General features: G+C 45.2%; 1 protein-coding gene across 1 annotated transcript in view; it reads left to right on the top strand.

The window, feature by feature from the left end:
* Nucleotides 1-27,659, top strand: part of LOC139549154 (rho GTPase-activating protein 35-like) — a 94,996-nt gene extending 67,337 nt beyond the window's left edge. The window contains exons 4-7 of the mRNA XM_071359315.1: nucleotides 13,539-13,616; nucleotides 16,367-16,498; nucleotides 23,235-23,340; nucleotides 23,587-27,659. Of these exons, the coding sequence (XP_071215416.1) occupies nucleotides 13,539-13,616; nucleotides 16,367-16,498; nucleotides 23,235-23,340; nucleotides 23,587-24,040 (770 nt within the window). The 3' untranslated portion in view covers nucleotides 24,041-27,659. The remainder of the gene's footprint in view (nucleotides 1-13,538; nucleotides 13,617-16,366; nucleotides 16,499-23,234; nucleotides 23,341-23,586) is intronic.
* The last annotated feature ends 245 nt before the right edge of the window (nucleotides 27,660-27,904 follow it).

Genomic DNA, 27,904 nt, shown 5'->3' with positions numbered 1-27,904 from the left:
ATGGCGCTTGCAGCGCCAGGGTTATGGGTTCAATTCCCATGGGGGAACCGTACAGAAAAAGTATGAAAATGTTCGCACTGGATAAGAGCATCTGCAAAATGACTAAAATGCCAAAATTGTATAAACATATTCTCAATTTAATATGGTCTTTACATAAAGCCTACCAATATATCAAATATAGCCTATTTTACAACAGCCAATGTCACAAAGTGCTTCTACAGAAACCCAGCCTAAAACCCCAAAGAGCAAGCAATGTTGATTTTAGAAGCACGGTGGCTAGGAAAACACCCTAGAAAGGCAGAAACCTGGAGAGGAACCAGGCTCTGAGGGGAGGCCAGTCCTCTTCTGGCTGTGCCCGGTGGAGATTATAACAGTACATGGCCATTAACTTCTCACGAGTCACCAACCCTGATCCGGTAGCCGGCGCGACACAAAATGCAGAAATAAAGATATAATTCATGCCTTACCTTTGACGAGCTTATTCTGTTGGCACTCCAATATGTCCCATAAACATCAGAAATGGTCCTTTTGTTCGATTAATTCCGTTGATATATATCCAAAATGTCCATTTATTTGGTGCGTTTGATCCAGAAAAACACCAGTTCCAACTTGCACAACGTGACTAAAAACTATCTCAAAAGTTGCCTGTAAGCTTTGTCCAAACATTTCAAACTACTTTTGTAATACAACTTTAGGTATTTTTTTACGTAAATATTCAATAAAATTGAAGACGGGATGATCTGTGTTCAATACCGGAGGAAAACAATGTGTAGCATGCTTTCTGGTCACGCGCCTCTAACAAACAGTACACTTCACTGGAGCCTCATTCTGAACATGGCTACTTCTTCATTTCTCAAAGGAAAAACCTCAACCAATTTCTAAAGACTGTTGACATCCAGTGGAAGCGATAGGAACTGCCGGAAGGTCCCTTACAAATCTGGATTCCCAATGAAAACTCATTGAAAAGAGTGACCTCAAAACAAAAGAAAATCTGAATGGTTTGTCCTCTGGGTTTTGCCTGCTAAATAAGTTCTGTTATAGTCACAGACATGCTTCAAACAGTTTTAGAAACTTCTGAGTGTTTTCTATCCAATACTAATAATAATATGCATATATTAGCATCTGGGACTGAGTAAGAGGGAGGTTACTCTGGGCATGCTTTTCCTCCAAACGTGAAAATGCCTCCCACTATCCACAAGAAGTTAAGGCAAGATCATTCTTCAAGATGTTCAAACGTTCATAGATGACTAGCAGGTTCAAATAAGAATCAGTGGTTGTAGAGGGTGCAACAGGTCAGCACCTCAGGAGTAAATGTCAGTTGGCTTTTCATAGCCGAGCATCAAGACAGTAGGTGAGGGAGGGAGGGAGAGAGAGGATTGAAACAGCAGGTCTGGGACAAGTTGTCCTGGTCTGGCTATGCCAAATGGCTGTGGGCTACACTAGTTCATTTAGCAGACAAGATTTGCTTAGAATTTCGTGGCATTATTTGATATTTTATAGTATAAAGAATACAATTGAACAAAGCTGAATGAAAGGATATTTTCTCGAAACGATTTGAGTGCGCACGCATGCGGTTAACAAAGAAATAGGTATTCCTATATGCTTAATTTAGTTATTAATGTAACTTTAGTTGTTCTACAAACGTTGGGCTATGTTTTGATTTTTAATACATTGTAAGGCCGCATGATGCGACTCTAATGATGATTTGAAAAAGTTGCTTGAAAGGCATGAGCTCTGCTTTGTTTTTTTGCGCAGGCTGTACACAGTTCATCAGTCTCTCATTCACAATTTGACAAGCACTTGATAATGCCTCGAATTTCACAGCGGCATCCCCTTTGTGGCCGTTGTGCCCTTAGCCTGGAGTGCTGTGTTGTGCCCTTCTCCCTGAGTGCTGCGCGCTCCTAAGCATCTCATTCACATGGCTCTCATCACGTGATCAGGTCTTTCTCACAGGCTACAACTGAAGACCGACACACCGGGGGCGCAACTGCACGCGTCCTTATCCAGGTGCATCTGAGGTGCATATTGAAGATCTTGGAAGAACTGTCCAAATGTACTTTTCGTCAGCCAGCAAGATGAGTAGGCCTAACGATCAGCAAAAGCACTAGCTTATGTCAATCTACTATCCCACATAGTACAACAGTTGACCTATTCTGTGTGAGAAATAAATATTCCAAATAGTCTCGGACAATTATGGGATGCAATAAAGCCCAAATTAATACAACCACCAGCATCAAAAAAACGTTTTGATGCAATGTGGCTGATGCAACAGATCAGAACATTTAGCTTAATGTTGCTAAACTATTAGGCTATTTCTTCAAATTATAAGCGCAGCAATGTGCACATGGCAGTAGGCTATAAGCACAAATGTTCCATTAGCGGGAAAACACCATTGTCAAAAGTGACCACAAATGTGATTATGCATGTAATGCTTTTATTATAAAGGTGTATTTTTATGGTGAAAATGATCTTCCTCAAACTTAAAACGCACGCGCTGCTTATGCATGCCAGTTAGGCTCTACACCCCTTGTAAAGTGGACTAATGTGCTTAATTTTAAGAAGTTATTTGGCCACTAGTTGTGATACAAACCTTATCAAGGCATATATGCCTATGGGCTAGGCTACATGAGGTGTGCGACTATGATTTGAAAAAACCGCAGAAAAAAGGCAGTTTCTTATGCTGGGCATCATTCACAAGTGATAATATATACTTCACAAGTGATGGGCTAATATTGCCACCCATCAGACTATTCTTGATTTAATCTTGTCTTTACGTATACTAAATAATATTTGTGAAATTTCAATTTAGAATGGACCATTATCATGCACCTGTCTCAACAGGGGCAGTGGGGGAAAAAATACATGTAATCTATGCACTTAAATAGTGAATGGAGGATGCTTTTCCCGTGGTTCATTTTCATGCCAGCCAGGTAGGCTATACTCCTGTTGTAAAGATCAACAATATGCTTAATATTAGTGAAGTTGAAGTAAATATAGTAGGCCTAGCCTGTAGAAAGCTGATGGGATCCTCTTTTTAGTAGAGGCCATCCCTCTGTTTTCTCCCGCAATTGCATAGCCTATAGAAACGTTGCGCAACATGAGCTCATGGGCGCTCATGAAGTGTTTGATTAGATTTTGCATTGATGTCTAGCGCGATTTTGCATTGATGTCTAGCGTACATAATTTGAATTGATGTCTAGCGGGATTAAAGGGACAATAGAATGCTGAGTACCAGGCAGTTAGCAAGTATGGTAGGCTACTAATGACCAGCAGCAGCATCAGAGCTTGGAGAAGCCTAGTTACCGTGACTAAACGGTCACCTGGAATTTGACTGCCTTCATGACTTGTGACCGCCGGTGTGGCGGTAATACGGTCACCGCAACAGCCCTACACCTACTACCATACCCCGTTCAAAGACACTTCAATCTTTTGTCTGGCCCATTCAACCTCTGAATGGTACATACTCAAGCTCAAAATATCCTCCTTTAACATGTCTTCTCCCCTTCATCTACACTAATTGAAGTGGATTTAACAAGTAACATTAATAAGGGATCATAGTTTTCACCTGGATTCATCTGGTCGGTCTGTCATGGAAAGAGCAGGTGTTCCTATAGGAATATCCACTCCCAGAAATAAATATTGTAAAACTCGATTTGGTGAAAGCCTATATTCTGTCAGTGGGTAGGTAAAATGCATATTTTTGGCATGATTTAACTTCTAAGTGGTCCGCCTGTGAAACTCAGGAAATCGTGTAGGAACACACCGTAGTTAAATGATGCTTGTCGGTGGAGATGGGGGATACCACACTATCATACCCCTTTTAAAACCATTACCTGCACTCCAGATCGCCAGAATCAGCCAATAGATGGTATGGGCATACTTGTCAAACACTTCCTTCCGTTTTTCTATCGTCACGACAAAGTATAGATTTTGCTTTATGTGCTCAATCTCAACAGTGTAACAAATGATGACTTCGCCTCTGTCGCAATGCGCCGTGTCTGTAGGAAATGGAGATATTATAGAAAGGAGGAGATGGGAATCCACATTATGAAATGAGTGGAGAAACGGCTCACCCGACTGACTGTCGACCCAACGCATTCACGTTGTCATGCTGCGTCACGCTGTTGCCAAACTAATCATCACGCGATCCGTTCCTAATGGAGTTTCCATCCCCTCAAAATGATCTCTGTGGGAAAGCAACGTAATGGTGTTCTCGCTCAGGGCAGAGACCCTGTTTTATAGCTCTGTGGCAGAGACAAACTGCAAGTTGAACTTCAAATCAAAATCAAATCAAGTTTATTTTATATAGCCCTTCGTACATCAGCTAATATCTCGAAGTGCTGTACAGAAACCCAGCCTAAAACCCCAAACAGCAAGCAATGCAGGTGTAGAAGCACGGTGGCTAGGAAAAACTCCCTAGAAAGGCCAAAACCTAGGAAGAAACCTAGAGAGGAACCAGGCTATGAGGGGTTGCCAGTCCTCTTCTGGCTGTGCCGGGTGGAGATTATAACAGAACTATGCCAAGATGTTCATAAGTGACAAGCATGGTCAAATAATAATCATGAATAATTTTCAGTTGGCTTTTCATAGCCGATCATTAAGAGTTGAAAACAGCAGGTCTGGGACAGGTGGCGGTTCCATAACCGCAGGCAGAACAGTTGAAACTGGAATAGCAGCAAGGCCAGGTGGACTGGGGACAGCAAGGAGTCATCATGCCCGGTAGTCCTGACGTATGGTCCTAGAGCTCAGGTCCTCCGAGAGAGAGAAAGAAAGAGAGAAGGAGAGAATTAGAGAGCCAAGATTTTCAAAATGTACATTGTAGCCCACATTCGCACATTGTAGCCTGTACATTGAATATATTCACTGATCATGTACTCTTCCTTGGCAAGTAAAGGTGCGAATGGCAAATTCAGGTATAAATCTGAGACATTCTTTTTCAAACTCCATTATTTGAATGATGCTGTGTCTGCATGTATGTGTTACAATTATACACTTCAACGGTGTTAAAACCACTTCTGCTCCTGGGACATCAATGATTACACATTGTAACTATGCAATAGACTAGAAACATGATTGATTTGTAATTCATATATACAGAAGGAAAAAAACGATGCATATCTAACTCCCTCCATCTGCATTAATCTGAGGACACGGGATAGTATTTCAATGAGATACTTCATTTCAACCAGTGGAGAATGGGAAACGCTTTATTGAAAGAAGTTCATTATCCAGGTGTTATAAATGCATTATAATTATGATAATTGTAATATTATAAATACAAGTTCAATCTGTACTTCCGTGCACATGGTGTGCATTATAAAACGAGGAAGAAAGACGAGGTGGGGAGAGGGGTGTAGAAGACAGAAAGGGAAAGAGGTAAGAACAGCGGCAGACAGCGTATGATTCATGAATTACAGTGCTACCCTAATATTCTCTCAGTTCATCACAATTGCGGTGTCTCCTAACCAGCCTTGGGCCCCCAGTTTGGCCCGAAGGTTATCTTAAGAGCGGGCGAGGTGGCGATAACGGGACTGGCTTCCTCTTTCATATCAAAACCTGCAGACGAGAGAGCATGATTAAGCCTTTTTTTTTTTTTTTTATTCTAACAAGGTCAGTCACCTTAAATCAGGAGGTGAAATACAAAACTGACCTTGGATCATTAACTCTGGGACTACTACATCTCTGTCTGTATTTCAATGTTAAGCATCTCTTTAATAATACTTCCTGTTGACCCGACCAAGTGACATCTCACCTATGATCATGATGTGCCCTCTGTGTCAGCCAGTTCGGATGCGGGAGGGGTTCACCAAAACAGCTGATATAACCTAGAGGATTTAGGGGGAAGGATGAAGTGAAGAAGAGAGACTGTTATTGTGTGTGTGTGGTCTCACCTGGTGTCCACACTAAGTGGCTACAGAGTACTTTATGCTGAAAAACAGACACATGAGAACAAACAATAGAAGATAATGTCAATAGAAGATACTGTATGTGACGCAGACACCTATCGGAGTGTACCTGAAACATTTAAATATAGAGGGCTATGTGTCTCACCACTTGGTTATTGCAAGGCTAACCCACAAGGAAATCACGACTTGGCAGCAACAGATAGTCCAGTGAAAATGGCTGTGTTTATGTGGTGTAAATCTGGAAATTAGCAGCTGACATCTGAAGGGTTTTTTAATGAATGCATGTGAGACAGGTTCCATGTACAACAAGAGATGGAGAAAAAGAACACAGAACAGTTTAATTATCTCTGGTTATGGACACTTTTGCCAGCAATAAAGCTTCCACGGCCTGTTCCTCAGACAGTGAACATCTGGCAATATCTACATTTTCCACCCCTTGGTCAACTCGCACTCTGAAAGTTAAGAAAATAGCTTCTTATTTGTGGATATGAAATCAATAACTGAGATATGACCATTCAATCTAAAGCAGCAGATGTCATTTTTAGGATACGTCAATACAGCCCAGTGCTGTTTACCTGAGATGCCATCTTCGTAGGTGTCTGCTTTGACTTCATTTGTGTCGGAAAATAAGTTGCTTTCAGAACAATTTATTTTTGATTGAAAATGAAAGGTTTTGCTCTCGACAAAGACACAAATGTACCTCCATAGCATATAACAATTTGCCTGTGAGTAACCACACCTTCATACAAACATGCTACTGTATGCAGAATTCTTGATGCACAACCGAAGATGCTGCCATATTCTGCCAGCACGCCAACAAGCGAGCCACTCCGGAGCAGAATGATGATGCGTGGAAAAGGGAAAGGAATGAGATGGGAACAGCAAGTTGGGGAGGAGGGCTAATAGCTGAGCAATAGACTATTCAACCTTTACTAAAGAATAGTCTAATACCGAGCTAGGTGTGAACCCCCCCCTTATCACAGATCAGATTTGCCCTAATGACCAATGCTACTCAATGTAATAAAGTAATGCCTTTTCAAATAAGTTACCTTACACGTTATGTTGGCTGACAAATTGTTATCTACGCTATTATTACGAACCATATAGCATATCATTACAGCAGTATGTACCGGTATGTTAGCTAGCTACCTAACGTTAGTAGTTATACATCAAACAGGCCAGTATATTAACTATAGGCTATCTAACTACCCAACGTTTATTATTCTCGTCATTCTTAGCTTAGCTAAATGGTATAGTCGTTGTGCTTTCTCAATGGACATTCGGGTGCTTTCGTAAATTCACTCTGGCTATCTATATTGGCTGGACAATAGAACGAGTCAAAATTCACCCAAGGCTGAAATACGGCTTAAGAGCGTTGGCTAAACTGGAACACTAGTGAGAGCCCATAGCAAGTTAATGGAATCGAACGTTCGCAGAGCCTGTTTTGACTGGAGTGATGCTTAGAATTCCATTAAAAATGTATCCCTTTTATTTTACCACTACTACAAATGTCAGACGAAACTGGAGAAAAACAACTTGTGTAGAAAGTAAACATCCGCACCTCGATGGTGTCAACTGTGCTTCTGTCTGCGTAATGAAAAAGTAGGGGGGAAATAAACTTCTGACTATTTCTGGTCTAGCGATCGATGACAAACGAGCACGCTGCCCAGACTTACATAATTACAAAGAGGAGATTCTCCTGATTTTAAAATGATGCCCGTGTAACAGTTTTGCTTCCGTCCCGCTCCTCGCCCCTACCTGGGCTCGAACCAGGGACCCTCTGCACACATAGACAACAGCCACCCTCGAAGCATCGCTACCCATCGCTCGACAAAAGCCGCGATCCTTGCAGAGCGAGCGACGTCACCGATTTAAATGCTATTAGCGTGCACCCCGCAAATTAGCTAGCCAATTCACACCGGTTACACCCGAATTGAAAAAAATCAAAATATACACATTGCAAGATATTTGCCGAAATAGACACATGCCTATATTTCCCCCAGAGGAAACAATGGGAAGACCGCAGAGTTCCAATATTATTTTTGTTGTTTACATTTTAACTATAGAACGTGAGCAGGTCTCATTGCCAACAATAGCGAAGCAGGCATTGTGACGTTGAACAATACGCTGGGAATAGAATGTTTGGGAGGCGAGTTGGTGCCAAGGTGCTCAATAGAACTAATAGGAGCTGACAGGGTGAAAAATGCAATAAAATAAGATTACTGCGATTACTTCAAAAGGACGGCCTTACCAGCTCTCCTAGGGCGAGTAAAATGGTCTGATCAAATTAATTTATATAGCCCTTCGTACATCAGCTGATATCTCAAAGTGCTGTACAGAAACCCAGCCTAAAACCCCAAACAGCAAGCAATGCAGGTGAAGAAGCACGGTGGCTAGGAAAATCTCCCTAGAAAGGCCAAAACCTAGGAAGAAACCTAGAGAGAAACCAGGCTGAGGGGTGGCCAGTCCTCTTCTGGCTGTGCTGGGTGGAGATTATAACAGAACATGGCCAAGATGTTCAAATGTTCATAAATGACCAGCATGGTCAAATAATAATAATCACAGTAGTTGTTGAGGGTGCAGCAAGTCAGCACCTCAGGAGTAAATGTCAGTTGGCTTTTCATAGCCGATCATTAAGAGTATCTCTACCGCTCCTGCGGTCTCTAGAGAGTTGAAAACAGCAGGTCTGGGACAGGTAGCACGTCCGGTGAACAGGTCAGGGTTCCATAGCCGCAGGCAGAACAGTTGAAACTGGAGCAGCAGCAGCACGGCCAGTTGGACTGGGGACAGCAAGGAGTCATCAGCCAGGTCGTCCTGAGGCATGGTCCTAGGGCACAGGTCCTCCGAGAGGGAGAAAGAAAGAATTAGAGAGAGCATACTTAAATTCACACAGGACACCGGATAAGACAGGAGAAGTACTCTAGATATAACAGACTGACCCTAGCCCCCCGACACATAAACTACTGCAGCATAAATACTGGAGGCTGAGACCGGAGGGGTCAGGAGACACTGTGGCCCCATCCGATGATACCCCCGGACAGGGCCAAACAGGAAGGTTATAACAGGAAGGTTATAACCCCACCCACTAGAGCACAGCCCCCACACCACTAGAGGGATATCTTCAACCACCAACTTACCATCCTGAGACAAGGCTGAGTATAGCCTACAAAGATCTCCGCCACGGCACAACCCAAGGGGGGGCGCCAACCCAGACAGGAAGATCACGTCAGTGACTCAACCCACTCAAGTGACGCACCCCTCCTAGGCACGGCATGAAAGAGCACCAGTAAGCCAGTGACTCAGACCCTGTAATAGGGTTAGAGGCAGAGAATCCCAGTGGAGAGAGGGGAACCGGCCAGGCAGAGACAGCAAGGGCGGTTCGTTGCTCCAGAGCCTTTCCGTTCACCTTCACACTCCTGGGCCAAACTACACTCAATCATATGACCCACTGAAGAGATGAGTCTTCAGTAAAGACTTAAAAGTTGAGACCGAGTCTGCGTCTCTCACATGGGTAGGCAGACCATTCCATAGAAATGGAGATCTATAGGAGAAAGCCCTGCCTCCAGCTGTTTGCTTAGAAATTCTAGGGACAATTAGGAGGCCTGCGTCTTGTGACCGTAGCGTACGTGTAGGTATGTACGGCAGGACCAACTCGGAAAGATGGGTAGGAGCAAGCCCATGTAATGCTTTGTAGGTTAACAGTAAAACCTTGAAATCAGCCCTTGCCTTAACAGGAAGCCAGTGTAGGGAGGCTAGCACTGGAGTAATATGATCAAATTTTTTGGTTCTAGTCAGGATTCTAGCAGCCGTATTTAGCACTAACTGAAGTTTATTTAGTGCTTTAGCCGGAAGTAGAGCATTGCAGTAGTCTAACCTAGAAGTAACAAAAGCATGGATTAATTTTTCTGCATCATTTTTGGACAGAAAATTTCTGATTTTTGCAATGTTACGTAGATGGAAAAAAGCTGTCCTTGAAACAGTTTTGATATGTTCGTCAAAAGAGAGATCAGGGTCCAGAGTAACGCCGAGGTCCTTCAGTTTTATTTGAGAAGACTTTACAACCAAGATTAATTGTCAGATTCAACAGAAGATCTCTTTGTTTCTTGGGACCTAGAACAAGCATCTCTGTTTTGTCCAAGTTTAAAAGTATAACGTTTTCAGCCATCCACTTCCTTATGTCTGAAACACAGGCTTAGAGTTGTCTCATTTGTGTCTGGAAGTAGCTAGCCAACATTAGCTTGGGTGCTTGACTGCCGTTTTAAGGCCATAACGCTCAAATCAACCTTTCTCCTTGGCCCGAACGTCCAGTTTGCACTCCGAGAGCGAAACGGCCTGAATTTACAAACTGACAATTTTTCTCTGACTGGAAACACTAATATTAATCAAATTAACTAAGCCACATTTCTTAATCAATCCCATATACTATGTTATTACAAAAAAGGTTTTAAATTCTCTGGTAATACCAATACGGAATATTATCAAATGCTTCTCAAAGATGCCCTCTGGTGGTCAAACTAGCAATAACTTGCAGTAACAGAAGAAATGGCTGAGAATTAAATGACGTGCCACAGAATGCTGGGTGCGCCGCAGTATGACGCAACTTTTAAAGGAGGAACCACTGTATGTAGATAGACATACAGTGCATTCGGAAAGTATTCAGACCCATTGACTTTTTACACATTTAGTTACGTTACAGCCTTATTCTAAAAAAACGGACATCACATTTACATAAGTATTCAGACCCTTTACTCAGTACTTTGTTGGAGCACCTTTGTCAGCGATTACAGCCTCAAGTCTTCTTGGGTATGACTCAACAATCTTGGCAGACCTGTATTTAGGGAGTTTCTCACATTCTTCTCTGCAGATCCTCTCAAACGCTGTCAGGTTGGATGGGGGGGCGTCGCTGCACAGATATTTTCAGTATTCTCCAGAGATGTTCGATCGGGTTCAAGGACATTCAGAAACCTAGCATCCCAGCATCCCGGAGTCGCCTCTTCACTGTTGACGTTGAGACTGGTGTTTTGCGGGTAGTATTTAATGAAGCTGCCAGTTGAGGACTTGTGAGGCGTCCGTTTCTCAAACTAGACACTAATGTACTTGTCCTCTTGCTCAGTTGTGCACCGGGGCCTCCCACTCCTCTTTCTATTCTGGTTAGAGACAGTTTGCACTGTTCTGTGAAGGGAGAAGTACAGAGTGTTGTACGAGATCTTCAGTTTCTTGGCAACTTCTCACATGGAATAGTCTTCATTTCTCAGATCAAGAATAGACTGACGAGTTTCAGAAGAAAGTTCTTTGTTTCTGGCTAATTTGAGCCTGTAATCGAACCCACAAATGCCGATAGTCCAGATACTCAACTAGTCTAAAGAAGGACAGTTTTATTGCTGCTTTAATCAGGACAACAGTTTTCAGCTGTGCTAACATAATTGCAAAAGGGTTTTCTAATGATCAATTAGCCTTTTAAAATGCTAAACTTGGATTAGCTAACACAACGTGCCATTGGAACATAGGAGTGATGGTTGCTGATAATTGGCCTCCTTAAGCCTATGCCGTTTCCAGCTACATTAGTCGTTCACAACATTAACAATGTCTACACTGTATTTCTGATCAATGTGATGTTATTTTAATGGACAAAAAATGTGCTTTCCTTTCAAAAACAAGAACATTTCTAAGTGACCCCAAACTTTTGAACGGTAGTGTACGTTTGTGTATTTTTATACTCTGGACTCTGACATTGTTCATTGTGATATTCCTTCATTTATTCCTTTTAGATTTGTGTGTATTGTTAGATATTTCTGCTCTGTTGGAGCTACGAACACAAGCATTTAGATACATCTGCTAAATATGTTGCACCTTTCCATCACCATGCTTCTGTCGAAATAGGGGCGGAGGGGAAAAAATATACGTGATCTGTACGCACTTGAATAGCGAATGGAGGACACTTTTCCTGCGGTTCATTTTCATGCCAGCCAGGTAGTCTACGCCGATTTTTAAAGTGAAGCAATGTGCTTAATATTAGGAAAGTTGAGAAAGAAATATAGCTTATAGAAAGCTGATGAGATCCTCTTTTTAATAGAGGCGTTCAAATCTCTGTTTTCTCACACAATTGCCTAGCATAGCCTATAGAAAAGTCGCGCAACATGGGCTTATAGGAACACTTATTTAATCCCATGCATCAACCGGCTATGAGGAGCTGTCTCTCGCTGAGCAACAGGTGATCCCATTCCGCTCAAACTCTGAATGCCAGGGCTCTCGTGAAGTGTTTGATTTCCTATTGAATTTGCATTGATGTCAGAGTGATTAGAGGGGTAATAGAGCGCTGAGTACCAGGCCATTAGCGACAGGCCATTAGCGACAGGCCATTAGCGACAGGTCGTTAGCGACAGGCCGTTAGCGATAGGCGATAGCAAGTTTGATAGACGATACCGTTAGGCGATACCGTTAGCGATAGCAAGTTTGGTAGGCTACAAATGACCATCAGCGGTTTTGGAGAAGCCTGGTTACCATGACTCAGCGGTCACGTGGAATTTGACTGTGGTCATGACTCTTGAGTGGCGGTAATACGGTCGCCATAACAGCCCTACGCCAGGGTCGTGGGTTTGATTCCTGCTGGGGCCACTAATGGGAAAGGGTTTGCGCTCTCTGTTGTAAGACGCTTTGGATAAAAGCCTCTGCTAAATGGCATGTATTATTATATAGTATGTCTCTTCCTCCTCGCCTTTTGCTATTCTCTTCTATTTCTCTCCCTCTGTCTCCCTCCTCCCCTCTCCATTTCACTTTCCATCCCCTGTTCCCCTGGAGTCTGGCTAGAAAAGCTTTTGTGGATAATTGATTGGCAGCAGGAGGGGATCGATGCCGCTCGTCTTGACTGAGAGACTCATTTCCTCCCGCCTCTCCCTGTCTCGGGATTTGTCTTTGTCTCCCTCCCGCCTCCCTCTCTCTAGCGCTCTCACCATCTTTCCACACCCTTGTCCACTCCATGACTGTGGTAAAGGCATGGATTGCAGAGAGAGGAGAGGATGATAAGCAGAGAGGAGGAGAAAGAGCGGGATGATGAACACATGGGACCAGAGTTCATTAAGTCATTTGTATGGATCTTGAACTCTAGTAGCCCCAGAAGGACAGAAAGCACCGGAACACTTTCTGCAAGCCTGCCCTGGTGCTTTATGAGTTTCATTGATAGCGCTTATGATCTGTCTCGGTGGGAGGCCACTAATAGACTCTCCAATGTGTCTGTTGTTTCATTACTACACAATCTCTGCATAGAACACTGCTTCTAACAGCACTCTATTGGAGCTGCATACGCAGAGGACATATAGGGGTACTTATCGATGTCTGCGAGTGTGTGTGTGTTTAGTATAGGGGTACTTATCGATGTCTGCGAGTGTGTGTGTGTGTGTGTGTTTAGTATAGGGGTACTTATCGATGTCTGCGAGTGTGTGTGTGTTTAGACTGTGAGTTGGATTGATGATAAAATGTCATGTTGAAAGCATCAAGTGTACTGAATCTCTCTCTCTCTCGCTTCTCTCTCTCTCTCCGCTCTCTCTCTCTCTCTCTCTCTCTCTCTCTCTCGCTTCTCTCTCTCTCTCTCGCTTCTCTCTCTCTCTCTCTCTCTCTCTCCGCTCTCTCTCTCAGGTATCACTACAGAAGGGATCTACAGGGTGAGTGGGAACAAGTCAGAGATGGAGAGCATGCAGAGGCAGTTTGACCAGGGTGAGTCACCAGAACCTCTCTTTTTGACCGTAGACATTCAACGCACACCAACAATATGAATTGTCAGCAATATGCCTTACACTCAGTGGCCAGTTTATTAGGTTCACGAAAAAGGTTCACTCCTACAGACAGAGTCATGTGGCTGTGGCTTGCTATATAAAGCAGGCAGACAGGCATTGAGGCATTCAGTTACAGTTCGATTGAACATTAGAATGGGCAAAACAAGTGACCAAAGCAACTTTGAGTGTGGTGTGACCATCAGTGCCAGGTGTGCCTGTTCCAGTATCTCAGAAACGGCCGGCCTCTTGGGCTTTTTACCCGCGAGTGTCTAGGGCAAGTTTTCCCAAACTCTGTCCTCGGGACCCCAAGGAGTGCACGTTTTAGTTTTTAACCCGAGCACTACACAGCTGACTCAAATAATCAACTAATCATCAAGTTTAGATCATTTGAATCCGCTGTGTAGTGTAAGGGCAAAACACCTGGACGTGCGCCCCTGCACGCTGGTCTAGGGTTCACCGAGAACGGGGCGACAAACAGAAAACATCCAGTCAGTGACAGTCCTGTGGGTGAAAACAGCTCGTTGATGAGCGGTCGAAGGAGAATGGCAAGAATCGTGCAAATAACCGGCGCAGTACAACAGTGGTGTGCAGAACGCCATTTGATCAAGCACAACTCATCGGTCCTTGTCATGGATGGACTATTGCAGCAGGCGACCACGCCGGGTTCCACTCCTATCAGCTAAAAACGAGAACCGGCCGCGGTGGACACGTGCTTACCAACACTCCACAATTGAGGAGTGGAAAAACATTGCCTGGTCAGGCTGAGTGTAATTATTGTAGGGTCGTCAGACCCCGTGCCACCCGTGGTCAGTGCCTATGTACACATACTGACCTATGCACATACAGGCGCACACACACAAACTCACCAATGCACAGAAACACACCTAGGCACAAACAGGCCATGGAGGTGCAGTGTTAGTTAGTGTGTTGTATCTGTCCAGAAGCCTGTTGTCCAATGGATTCACCTAATTAACCTGGGAGCATCTGTATCATGGATATGCAGGAAGGAGAGGCCTTTCTCACATCGTAGCGTAGCTTCTGTGTGTGTGTGTGTGTGTGTGTACATGCGTATGTGTGGTGTGGGCCGTTCATTTCCTCCCAGATTGGTTTGGTTAATGAAGCATGCTCGCTGGTGTGTGTGTGTGAGAAATCAGTGTGGCTGAGGTAATCAGAAGCGAAGTCCTGTGTCCAGTCGAACAGGACCCTAGACCAAGGTGACAATACAATTACACATGAAATTACAGCACCGGTAGACCATAGCAACCAATCAGCTATCACCTAGCCACCCCTTACAGCAAAGGTAACCCATGGCGATAGAACCACACACCCAGTTCAGATACAACAGCCGAGACCAGACTAGTTTTCGAACTTCTCATGTCGGCTGCTGGAGTTTCCAAGGTTCAACATGTCAAATCTTAGCTGACGACTTGGGATGAGACGGATTCGTTTAGCCAATTGGAGAGCAGTGCCCTGACGTTCTGTGTTTAGCCAAGCAAACCGCTAGCTAGCTATTTTGCTGCCGTTAGCAAGCTTAGCTTGCTGATATTTATCTGACAAGTCCGTGTGTCCTGTTTCTGGTGCATGTATTTCATGATACTTGTTCGCTATAACAAGTGGCAACTTTGTATCAAAGTTGTATCGAGTCATTGTGAAGATTCCCTGTTACCGTGGAAACGGTCTCAACTGCCGATCTCGTCATCTTGATATGAATGCCCTGTCTTTAGTCAGCTATTCTTCCACACACAATTCTAAAACTGGCTAGTTTTGTCTCGTCTCTGCTTATGTCGGCTGTTTTATCTAAACTGGGCTTTAGGAGCACTGAGATCTGGAGCTCACTCTTAGGCCTGGTCTGAGAACAGGTCTGAATCGGAAGCACTAGGCGATACTGGGTGAGAACTGACTTGGTACCAGTGTTATCACTGAAGCTGCTCTGTTATGTACACAACAGGTCCTATTTTCCTCCTCTCTCTCTTTTCTGTCTCTTTTTCATCCTTCCTCGCCAATCCCCTCTCCCTCACCATTGCTACCTGTCTAACTCTTCCACAATCAATCCCCTACTTTCTATTCCTCCCCCCCATCTCCCTGCCTCTCTTCCTCCACATTTGTCATAGACAGGCGAGAGTAATCAGAGAAGGGTTTTTAAGAGTCTATATATTCTTATCCTTCTCTCCTCCCCTCCTTCACCCCTTCCTTCTTTCACACTCTTTTCTCTGTGTTTTGAACAACAAGCGCGTGTCAGTGGGCCAGGCGTCGCCTGTGATTTACTCTCGGGTTTCTAGTTTTAATCAGCAGCAGTAGTTTTAATCAGCAGCTTCCGGTGCTGCTGACCTCGTTCCCGTTCTCTCCCATGTGGTCCCTTATGCTGACCTGCCACACTGAATAAAAGAGACTCACTTGGTACTCACTTGGTACCGAGGAGCTGGAGCCAATTGGGTGCAGCTCCTTCTAACGGGATAAGCAGTGATACGGAACTTTTGTTGTGTGCTGGTGTTGTGGTTTGTTTAGTCAGGTATTTTAGTCTAGCACCAGGTGGGGTGATACTATAGCAGTAAAACAAATGAGTTTAAGCCAGACCTTTTGTGTGTGTGTTTCATATTGTTGTCTCTTGTAGATCATGTCCTAAATCAGGTGTCTCTTCCATGTCTTATTCTAATGAACCTCTGTGTCTCCCGCTCTCTGTCTCCCTGCTAGACCATAACCTGGACCTGGTGGAGAAGGACTTCACTATCAACACGGTGGCCGGGGCCATGAAGGCCTTTTTCTCTGAGCTGCCAGAACCCCTGGTGCCCTACAGCCATCAGATCGAACTGGTGGAGGCCTTCAGTAAGACATGGGTCTGGGGAGAGGGAAAGAGGGGGCTGGGCTGGGGAGTGGGGGGTGTTTGGGAAAAGAGGGCTGGGGGAAAAGGGGGCTGGGCTGCGGAGAGGGGAGGGGTAGAGGCTTGGGGAGTGCTGGGGCTGGGGAGAGGATGTATTAGGGTTGTCCTTGCTCTATGAAGAAACCAGTGGCGGTCGGTGCTGTTTAAGATGAGGGAGGACACTTTCTTTTGTTGTCTTTTTTTTATGAGCATGGCCTTATTTCTATTACAGCATATTGGATGACTGTCATTCATATTCCATTCAACCAGCTCAATGTAACATCAATAGGTTTAAGCCACTACATGATACTCAAATTTCCCCTTTACCCATCATGAGGTTGCTACAACCTATGAATGAAAGTTTACAACGTAGGTGCACAGGTCAAGAGAAATGTGAGTAATCAAGGTGACAGACATTGACACATTCAATACCGCCTTGCGCTCTCTTGCCTGCATCTAGCTGATCTAGAGTGTAAACATTAGTCCAACAGTTGCAAACGAGAGTTTCTATTGGACATAAGCAGGTATGTTTATCCAAGTTTCGTTCCGTTTGCTTCCGTTCAAGATTATTTTTTTTTTTTACTGAATTGGCGGAATGAATACACCCCTGATCACACGCAAAAACAATTCACTTTCATAGCAGCCACATACAAACAGCATGATCCTTTTGATCGTTGTATAATTCCTTCTCACATCTACCTGCTCTCCTCCTCTCACCTTTTCCCTTCGCTTGTGGACTTCAGTGTACAACACATCAGTTTTCTGTGACCAGACAAAAAAACTTTCCAAGCCAAACCTTCATGTCATAACCGCTAACCGCTCCACACAGCCTATATTGTCACCATATTAACGTCATGGTCAACATAGCTACTAGAGCTAACGCGTTAGGAAACCCGTTACAATCATTAAGTACAGTCAACAGCAAGCCGTTTAGCAGTTACACCGGTGGGCCCTTGTTCCAATAAATTAATAAAACAAAAGCTTACCTTGACTTGGAACGGTTCCAGTGTTGGATATCCAGCTAGCTAACAGCATCCATCTCTGTTTGAGCCGAGTGTTTGAATAGGCTAAACTAGCTAGCTGCATTCACTAGCAAAGTAAGTGAAAGTGAAAAAAAGACAACTAAAAAGCTCTCTCTTGCTTCTCCTTCATTTTTGAAGAAATTCCTTTAACTGTTCAACTATTGTCTTTCTGTCTTTGAGTCAACTACTCACCACATTTTATGCACTGCAGTGCTAGCTAGCTGTAGCTTATGCTTTCAGTACTAGATTCATTCTCCGATCCTTTGATTGGGTGGTCAACATGTTAGTTCATGCTGCAAGAGCTCTGATAGGTTGGAGGACGTCTTCCGGAAGTTGTCATAATTACTGTGTAAATCTATGGAAGGGGGTGAGAAACATGAGCCTCCTAGGTTTCTTATTGAAGTCAATGCACCCTTCCAAGATGGCGCAGCAGTAAGACGTGTTTGTTTTCGTCCCATGTAAATATTGTCTTTTTTGTATACATTTCGATCTCTTTTCCATATTCGAATTAAATATACCTTCCTGCAACCCGCCTCACCCAATGTGGTACGGATCTGCTATTTTTTAGACCTAACTGGAACCTCCATCAGAAGCTAGCCAGCTAATTAGCTACTAGCTATTTAGTCATTGTTAGCCACTGCTAGCGGTCTTTACCTTTAGCTTCTCCACCAGCCGCTTTAGCCAGGAAAACACCTGCCAGTCTGCACAGAGCGATATCAGCCCTGAGCATATCGGAGTTCTTTTTTCCCCCGCTACATCACCGGATTCCTGCCACAAGCTCTGGACCATTACACCAGATCTTCGCAGCTAGTTAGCTGCTACCGAGTGGCTACTGTGGCTAACGCCCTTGTCCAGAAGCATGCACCAGTTAGCCTCGAGCTAGCCTCGAACTAGGCCCATCTCCCGTCTAGCAAACGAAGTACACCAACTACAATACCGCTCTTGCCAGTTGGCCTGGACCCTTTGTCAACACGGAGCCCCGCCGATCCATCACGACTGGTCTGCTGACGTAATTCGGCCGATGTGCTCAACCGGCCTCTGCGTCGTGGATGTTGGTGATGATCCAACTGCTAGGCCCGGCCCACTAGCTTCCTGAACGCTGTGTCTCCCGCTCGCCTAACGTAGTAATCGACTACCAAATGGCTCCCTGTTTCATCTATTGCTGCACATTGGACCCTATGATCGCTCGGCTACATAGCTGATGCCTGCTGGACTGTTCATTAACATGGTACTTTATTTTGTTTATCTGTCGGCCCCAGCCTGGAACTCTTGCCCTGTGTGTAGCTAACTGATCCTCTCTGCCCATTCATCGCCATTTACCCGTTGTTGTCCTAGCTGTTTACTCGTTGTCTCACCCGTTGTTGTCTTAGCTCTCCCAATCAACATATGTGATTGCTTTATGCCTTTCTCTAATGTCAATATGCCTTGTATGCTGTTGTTTAGGGCAGCTCTCATTGTTTTATTTTACTGCGGAGCCCCTAGTCCTGCTCAACATGCCTCAGATAGCCCCCTTGTCCCACCCCCCACACATGCAGAGACCGCACATGGCTTAACTGGCACCTCCAGAGATGCAACCTCTCTCATCGTCACTCAATGCCTAGGTTTACCCCCACTGTACTCGCACCCTACCATACCCTTGTCTGTACACTATGCCCTGAATCTATCCTACCACTTCCAGAAATCTGCTCCTTTTAATCTCTGTTCCCAAAGCACTATACGACAAGTTCTTATAGCCTTTAGCCATACCCTCATCCTACATCCTAAAAATTCAGATATTTCCATCCCCAATTACAACATTTTCCGTCAAGACAGAACTTCTAAAGGGGTGGAATTGCAATCTACTGTAGAGAGAGCCTGCAGAGTTCTGTCATACTATCCAGGTCTATGCCCAAACAGTTTGAGCTTCTAATTTTAAAGATCCATCTCTCCAGAAATAAGTCCCTCACTGTTGCCGCTTGTTATAGACCCCCCTCAGCTCCCAGCTGTGCCCTGGACACCATATGTGAATTGATTGCCCCCCATCTATCGTCAGAGTTCGTACTGCTAGGTGATCTAAATTGGGATATGCTTAACACCCTGGCTGTCCTACAATCTAAGATAGATGCCCTCAATCTCACACTAATTATTAAGGAAGGTACAACCCCAAATCCGTAAACACGGGCACCCTCATATATATCATCCTGACCAACTTGCCCTCTAAATACACCTCTGCTGTTTTCAACCAGGATCTCAGCGATCACTGCCTCATTGCCTGCGTCCGTTATGGGTCCGCGGTCAAACGACCACCCCTCATCACTGTCAAACGCTCCCAAAAACACTTCTGCGAGCAGGCCTTTCTAATCGACCTGGCCCGGGTATCCTGGAAGGATATTGACCTCATTCCATCAGTAGAGGATGCCTGGTTGTTCTTTTAAAAGTGCTTTCCTCACCATCTTAAATAAGCATGCCCCTTTCAAAAAATGTTGAACTCAGAACAGATATAGCCCTTGGTTCATTCCAGACTTGACTGCCCTTGACCAGCACAAAAACACCGTGGTGTACTGCACTAGCTTCGAATAGTCACCGCGATATGCAACTTTTCAGGGAAGCCAGGAAAGCAAAGGCTAGCTTTTTCAAACAGAAATTTGCATCCTGTAGCTCTAACTCAAAAAAGTTTTGGGACACTGTAAAGTCCATGGAGAATAAGAGCACCTCCTCTCAGCTGGCCACTGCAGTGAGACTAGGTAACACTGTCACCACTAATAAATCCACGATAATCGAGAATTTATAGGCATAAAAATAGGCATTTCTCTACGGCTGGCCAGGCTTTCCACCTGGTTACCCCAACCCCGGGCCAACAGCTCCGCACCTCCTTCAACAACTGGCCCAAGGACAGTTCCTGACTTCTCCTTCACCCAAATCCAGACAGCTGCTGTTCTGAAAGAGCTGCAAAATCTGTATCCCTACAAATCAGCTGGGCTAGACAATCTGGACCCTCTCTTCCTAAAATTATCCGCTGCCATTGTTGCAACCCCTATTACTAGTCTGTTCAACATCTTTCGTATTGTCTGAGATTCCTAAAGATTGGAAAGTGGCTGCGGTCATCCCCCTCTTCAAAGGGGGAGACATTCTAGACCCAAACTGTTACAGACCTATATCCATCCTGCCCTGCCTTTCTAAAGTCTTCGAAAGCCAAGTGAACAAACAGATCACCGACCATTTCGAATCCCACCGTACCTTCTCTGCTATGCAATCTGGTTTCCGAGCTGGTCACAGGTGCACCTCAGCCACGCTTAAGGTCCTAAATGATATCATAACTGCCATTGATAAAAGACAGTACTGTGCAGCTGTCTTCATCGACCTGGCCAAGGCTTTAGACTCTGTCAATCACCGTATTCTTATCGGCAGACTCAACAGCCTTGATTTCTCTAATGACTGCCTCACCTGGTTCACTAACTACTTCTCAGATAGAGTTCAGTGTGTCAAATCGGAGGGCCTGTTGTCCGGACCTCTGGCAGTCTCTATGGGGGTGCCACAGGGTTAAATTTTCGGGCCGACTCTTTTCTCTGTATATATCAATGATGTCGCTCTTGCTGTGGGAGAATTCTTTGATCCACCTATACACAGACGACACCATTCTCTATACCTCTGGCCCTTCTTTGGACACTGTGTTAACATCCAAACGAGCTTCAACTCCATACAACACTCCTTCAGTGGCCTCCAACTGCTTTTAAATGCTAGTAAAACTAAATGCATGCTCTTCAACCGATCGCTACCCTGGACGGTTCTGACTTAGAATATGTGGACAACTATAAATACCTAGGTGTCTGGTTAGACTGTAAACTCTCCTTCCAGACTCGCATTAAGCATCTCCAATCCAAAGCTAAATCTAGAATCGGCTTCCTATTTTGCAAAAAAGCCTCCTTCACTTATGCTGCCAAACATACCTTCGTAAAACTGACTATCCTACCGATCCTTGACTTCGGTGACGTAATTTACAAAATAGCCTCCAACACTCTACTCAGCAAATTGGATGCAGTCTATCACAGTGCCATCCATTTTGTCACCAAAGCCCTATATACTACCCACCACTGCGACCTGTATGCTCTCGTTGGCTGGTCCTCGCTACATATTCGTCGCCAAACCCACTGGCTCCAAGTCTTTATAAGTCTTTGCAAGGTAAAGCTCCGCCTTATCTCAGCTCACTGGTCACCATAGCAACACCCATCCCTAGCACTCGCTCCAGCAGGTATATTTCACTGGTCATCCCCAAAGCCAACACCTTCTTTGGCCGCCTTTCCTTCCAGTTCTCTGCTGCCAATGACTGGAACTAATTGCAAAAATCACTGAAGTTGGAGACTTATATCTCCCTCACTAACTTTAAGCGTCAGCTGTCAGAGCAGCTTACCGATCGCTGCAGCTGTACACAGCCCATCTGTAAATATCCCATCCAACCAACTACCTACCTCATCTCCATATTTGTTTTGTTTTTCTGCAATTTTGCACATCAGTATTTCTACTTGCACATCCTCATCTGCACAAATATCACTCCAGTGTGAATTGCTAAATTGTTATTACTTTGCCACTATTGGCCTATTTATTGCCTTACTTCATTTGCACACACTGTATACAGATTTTTCTATTGTGTTATTGACTGCACGTTTGTTTATCACATGTGTAACTCTGTTGTTTTTGTCACACTGCTTTGCTTTATCTTGGCCAGGTCGCAGTTGTAAATGAGAACTTGTTCTCAACTGGCCTACCTGGTTAAATTTAAAAAATAATTTAAAAAGAGGACGGAAGCTAGCTGTCCTCCAGCTACACCATGGTGCTACCCTGCAGAGTGCTACTGAGGCTACTGTAGACCTTCGTTGCAAAACATTGTGTTTTAATCAATTATTTGGTAACGTGAATATAGTTAGTGTAGTTTTATGAAATTCAACGAGTATGGTCCTCCCCTTCCTCCTCCAATGGAAGATGCACAACTTTGCTGTGAAGCAAAATTCATACAGAACGTTAGATTATCAAGTACACTTCTTTCCCCTCTGTTCTTTCACGCCCATTGCGTTTTGTAATCCGTTGTCGTGGAGATTTAAGGTGTAGCGCCGGCGGCCCAGAGATTTACCTCTACTCCGGAGGGCGGTCATCATTCAGTGAGCGGAGTGAGTGTGTGTGCGAGGCCCCTGAGCCGTGACAAAACCCTGACGCAACCCTGCGGCCTGCAGCAGGAGAGAGGGATGACACACGCCGTTTAAAGAGTAGTTAGAAAAGAAACACGTACAGGATGGGTTGCAGAACTCTGCGTATGACCCTGTAGACTGCAAGAGAAGCGAACACATGGTTTGAAGAAGGAGCTGGATAACATGTGAACTGATGTGTGTGTGTGTGTGTGGCTCCATCTGCCTCGCTCACATGGAGACGCAAGACTGGCTGTGTTGGAGTGCTGATATCAGCTTGTCTCACTCCTATCGTTGGGCTCAGCACACCCAGAGGACCTGTGTGTGTGTGTTCGTGTGTGGGTTTAGAACTCTCTGTGTGTGTGAGATCACTGCTATGCATTGTTGAGTCATCTCTGACTCTCAGCTGTGATTTCAGCTTGTCTCAGTGCGTGCCATGCTCCCCCCCCCCCACTGTCCCCTGTCCCTGCACACATGTGTGCGCTTTCCCTCTAACCTCTCCTGTCTCCTTTCGCCCCAATCAGAGATCAACGATCGGGATCAGCGAGTTCACGCCATGAAGGACATCCTGCGCCGCTTCCCCAGGGAGAACTACGATGTCTTCAAATACGTCATCAATCACTTGAACAAGTGAGTGGCTCAGTGATGGGGCTGTGACAGCCATGCTGACCACAGTAACAGTCGTCCCACCCCGCAACCTTTGACCTTCCACCCTGTCAGCTCCACCCCTGGCTCTATTGAGTCAGCGTTATTCCGTCAGTTGAGTCATAGCACAAACACTGGGGAGTTTAGATTTCTAGGTTGTTACTTTGTGATTTCTTGAACAACTTACATTGTTTTCTCTGTCTCTCCCTTAACCCTCCCTCCTTTTCTCAGGGTGAGCCAGAATAACCGTTTGAACCTGATGACCAGTGAGAACCTATCCATCTGTTTCTGGCCCACTCTGATGCGGCCTGACTTCACCACCATGGACGCCCTGACGGCCACACGAACCTACCAGACAATCATCGAGTCTTTCATCCACCAGTGTGCTTTCTTCTTCTACAATCAGCCCCTGTCTGACACCCCTGGCGGGCACGCCTCCCCCACCGCCACCCTCTCCTCCCACGGAGGAACCTCGGCCTACTCCTCCTTGGCGTACAACTCTCCCTCCCTCACACCGGCCCCGGCCCCTTACGTTATGCCCGCCACGCCGCCCGTCATCCCACACTACGGGCCGCCCCATACCCAGATCCAGCATTCCCCGCCCCACACCCCCCAGTCCCCCATCCAGGCCCTACTGCCCCCCCTGCACCCCCATCACCCCCCCACGGAACAACACATGCTGTGAACCAGTGATGGAAGGAAAGAGAGATTTGAGAGTGAGATGGAAAGAGTTTGCGTTTCAGAGGTATGAGGGAGCGGTGAGAGAAGGAATGTAAGTGGACGAGATTTTGAAGGGGTGGTGAGAAGTATGGAGGGAACGAGAGGAGAGTGAGTTTGAGAGACAGGGAAAGCGAACGAGAAGATGAGGGGGTGAGTGAGATGCAGTACATATAGGGGAAAACTGTTGGGAGAGGGGGTTATCCAACCCCCATTTGCGTTTTAAAGATATATATACACACACACACACACACACACTACGCACGGAAGGGGGTGGGAAAGAGAAACTTTTGAGCCACTAGTACAACATGTGTCTTCCCGTACCACTGTAGTCTCTTGACTCTTCTCCCTCTACCATTTCTTCTGCCCCCTTCTCCACTGCCTTAGCGAGTACCTCCCTCTTTCCCCATCCAACAAACACCACGTGTACATGTCCCTCCCCAACCATAAGGGACCTCAGAACTGCTGACCGTTGCCAGGCAGGGTATCTTGTGGGAGGACATTGAACTATATGGACCTCCTAGCTGGACTCTAAAACCACTGCCCAGCGCCCCACCTTTCTCGCCCCCACCACTCCTCACCGCGATGGGGCTGTGGTTTGCCAGCGACTGCCCTGTCCTCCCAGGTTGATCCTGGGTCCAGGTGGAGGGAGGACCTGACCAGTAGCTTCTCTATGTTTATTTGACCACTGTTACCAGGAAATGGACTAGAGGCATGCTTCACCTCTCCCCCATGGACTAGCGTCCACTTCAATAGACTCATTCCTCACCCCACCCACCCACCCCCTCCGCTTCAGTGTCTGCTACAGCCAGAGATAACGCCAAGAACAAAAGTCTGAACTAACTGGGTCTGCAGGGAGGCTGAAGCACGGAACTTTGGGTGCTCTCACACTCTCGGCATCTTGGGAGAGCTCCTTCCGTTCCTCTCTCTCTCTCTCTCTGACACACGCCCCCGAGCCTCCAGGCAACGCTGGAAGACGTTTTTCTTTTGATTAAAGAGGATATCTTTTACCCCCCTGTTTCTTCCTGATGTTTGTTGTTCCACCTTTCCTCTTTCGTTTCCCCCCTATGCTCCCATTTTTTTGATTTTCAAACTGTGGATCAGTTTTGGAGTGTTCCGTTGATGACTGACCAATCAGAATGCACTCTCACACAGCAAGTCCCTCCTGTCAGATATCAATGCTTGCTTCTTATTGGCCCATGTGCTTTCTGTGAAGGGTGGGAATAACTGTCAGGGAGAATTAGGAGGGATAGGGATTGGGAAGGGGTGGGATTCAGGGATGCACTTTACGGACTCTGAAAAGCATTTAGGCTCTTAGACACGGAATGCCAAGAGGAACAACCATAACGATTCCCATAAGGATCCCAGGAGGCATTGGGAAGTGGTGGCAGGGAATTTATACCTCCTCCTGTTACCAATGAAGGGTTTGGAAGCCTGGAGAGACATGGGGGGCATGACCTTTGTGTGTGTGTGTCTGCGTACATGTGTGCCACATGCTTCTAATATGGTAGAGAGCGGGAGAATCATTAGTGTAGAGCTCTCTGAAGCTTATTGAGATTGAGAGACTGCAGAGCACTTTTGGGATCCTCTTTAGTGCGAAGTGAGCCAACACTTTCTGTCTAATGCGTTTTGAAGTCGTGTAGCCACCTCACTGAGAACACACCATTGCCATCTGGTGGACAACATAGTTACTGCAGCTATGACCTCACCCACCACTGCATGGGCGGAACACCCCCCCCCCCCCCCCCCCCCCTTTGGGTGTAACATTAGGTCTTTCTACATGCGTAATCCCTCATATTCACCTATTGAATGTCAAATGGACATTGAGTCCAATAGGAATTCATTGTATATAACGTAAATGGAGAGTCTATACTATGAAAGCCATATTAACTGCGTTGAGATTAGCCTGTGGATGAGGATCATATCTGTTGTGTTGCTAGGGTGCCAGCACTTTGCTACTGATGTATATCCTCTCCAGAGTGTGGTGTTGGAGGAGTGTATGATAACATTTCATGTCAGCTGTCCGTGTACAGACATTCCAGTGACTAGTCTAGTGTTCAGCTGTGCTCTGCTAGTTGGCGGTATGTGGTGATGTGTAGTCATGTGTTTTTGTACTGAGGCTGGCTCAGGATAGCTGTTCAGATTCATTCAGCTGACTATGACCGGGAAGGACAGGAGATGAGGAAGCTCGTTCAGAGTATTGAAACGTAGCCAGTGGTGTGTTGATAGTCCCTCAATGCCATCCTGTGTTTATTGGTGTCCCACGTCCTGGTTGGCACCACTTGGTACCCCTGCCCTCTTTTGAAACGGCACCGTTCCCTGGTCCAGAGAGGCGCTCCGGAATGGAGCAGAACAGACCATCTATTCATCTGTGTTGATGACTGCGGAATTCCATGGTTCTGTCTGTGGTTGTCATAGAAACCTGTTTGATCGCTAGTGTGTGTGTGTAACGTGCGTGCGAGCACACACAGAGTGAAACCAAGGTCATGTAATTTGTTTCATTTTGACCCTCCGCTTTACACACTCATGCCTGTCTCCACCTCTCTCCAGTTCCCATTTGTCTTGACTGACAGGCCTCCCTTCCAGTGACTGGAGTTATACCCTGACGCCAACCCAATGACCTGTCATGCACTACCTATATGACGTTTGTTTGTCTGTGTTAAGGACTGATGTCATTTGAGCTGTCAACAGTAGCCAGACATCAGTGTAAACTCAACACTTAAGAAAGACCATGTCGCTTATAGTGGAGAATGTATTTATCCTCACGGTCATTACCCCACATAATGTAAACTGAACCTGACCACAGTTATCCCCTTAGTTACCTATAGGTTTACTTTTCACAGATGGAAAGTGAGTCAGTGAGAGAGAGAGAGGTGAATGGAATCATTATTTGGGAGATGGAAGGGGGGATGGTGCAAACTGGTACTTTTGAATGCCGGCCAGTGGCATTCCCTGTGTATATCAATGTGTTAATACTGAACAGACTGTGAGGCAGCCAAAGACTGTGCAACAAAAAAAAGGGTGGGGGAGAGAGGAAGCAAAGCGACAAGTGGAGAAAAAAAAACTATCGTATTAAAAATGTGACTTTGGTTCTGCGATCTTGTGGCTTTTCTTTATTCTTTATTCTTTGCAACAATGGTGAGAGATGGTCTGTTAAGTTAAAGTGAGAAACAAGCAAACTATATTCAAATGGTTGTTTATTTGTATGTTAGGGGGTCTAACACTTTGCCCTTTAGTCAATGGTGATAGAATTGTTTTTCTTTTAATAATAAAAAAAAACAATGTTTTTTTAACAATTTTGTGAATGGTGAAGAGACCAGCCCGGTATAGTGCATGATATTTGCCCAGGCAAGGGAGGGGGCTCGACCACTCTCAGTATTTAAGACAAGAAGATTAAAAAACAATGAAATAATGGGAAAAAGTTAACCTGTATAAAAGATAAAATGAAGTAAACTGAAAAAATACGTCAACACAAAAAAATGCTGTCATTATTTGCTAAGAGTATGGTAATTTGTCTCAATAGGAATGGTGTATACAGCAAGGCCTTATGTGACCTGTATTCTAGTTAATAAATCAATCTTGTAAAACCTGCCTCCTGTCTGTCTGTCTGCAAAACCCACTGACTCATCTCCTGGCACACCACACACAGCTCTGCGTATACATGTAGTGTTATCAGTGTTTACTGTGAGAATAGGTGTCAACGATTAAACTATGGATTCATACATATGGCCATATTTCATTGACTGGAAGTGAACGAAAGGAATTTAACTTATTTCCACAGAAATATTGGCTACTCCTGGAACCAAGTGGAGAAAACTGCCCAATGTCGAGT

Source organism: Salvelinus alpinus, chromosome 22 (genome assembly GCF_045679555.1).
Source record: "Salvelinus alpinus chromosome 22, SLU_Salpinus.1, whole genome shotgun sequence".
Lineage (NCBI taxonomy): Eukaryota > Metazoa > Chordata > Actinopteri > Salmoniformes > Salmonidae > Salvelinus > Salvelinus alpinus.
This window is presented reverse-complemented; position numbering and strand designations above follow the sequence as displayed.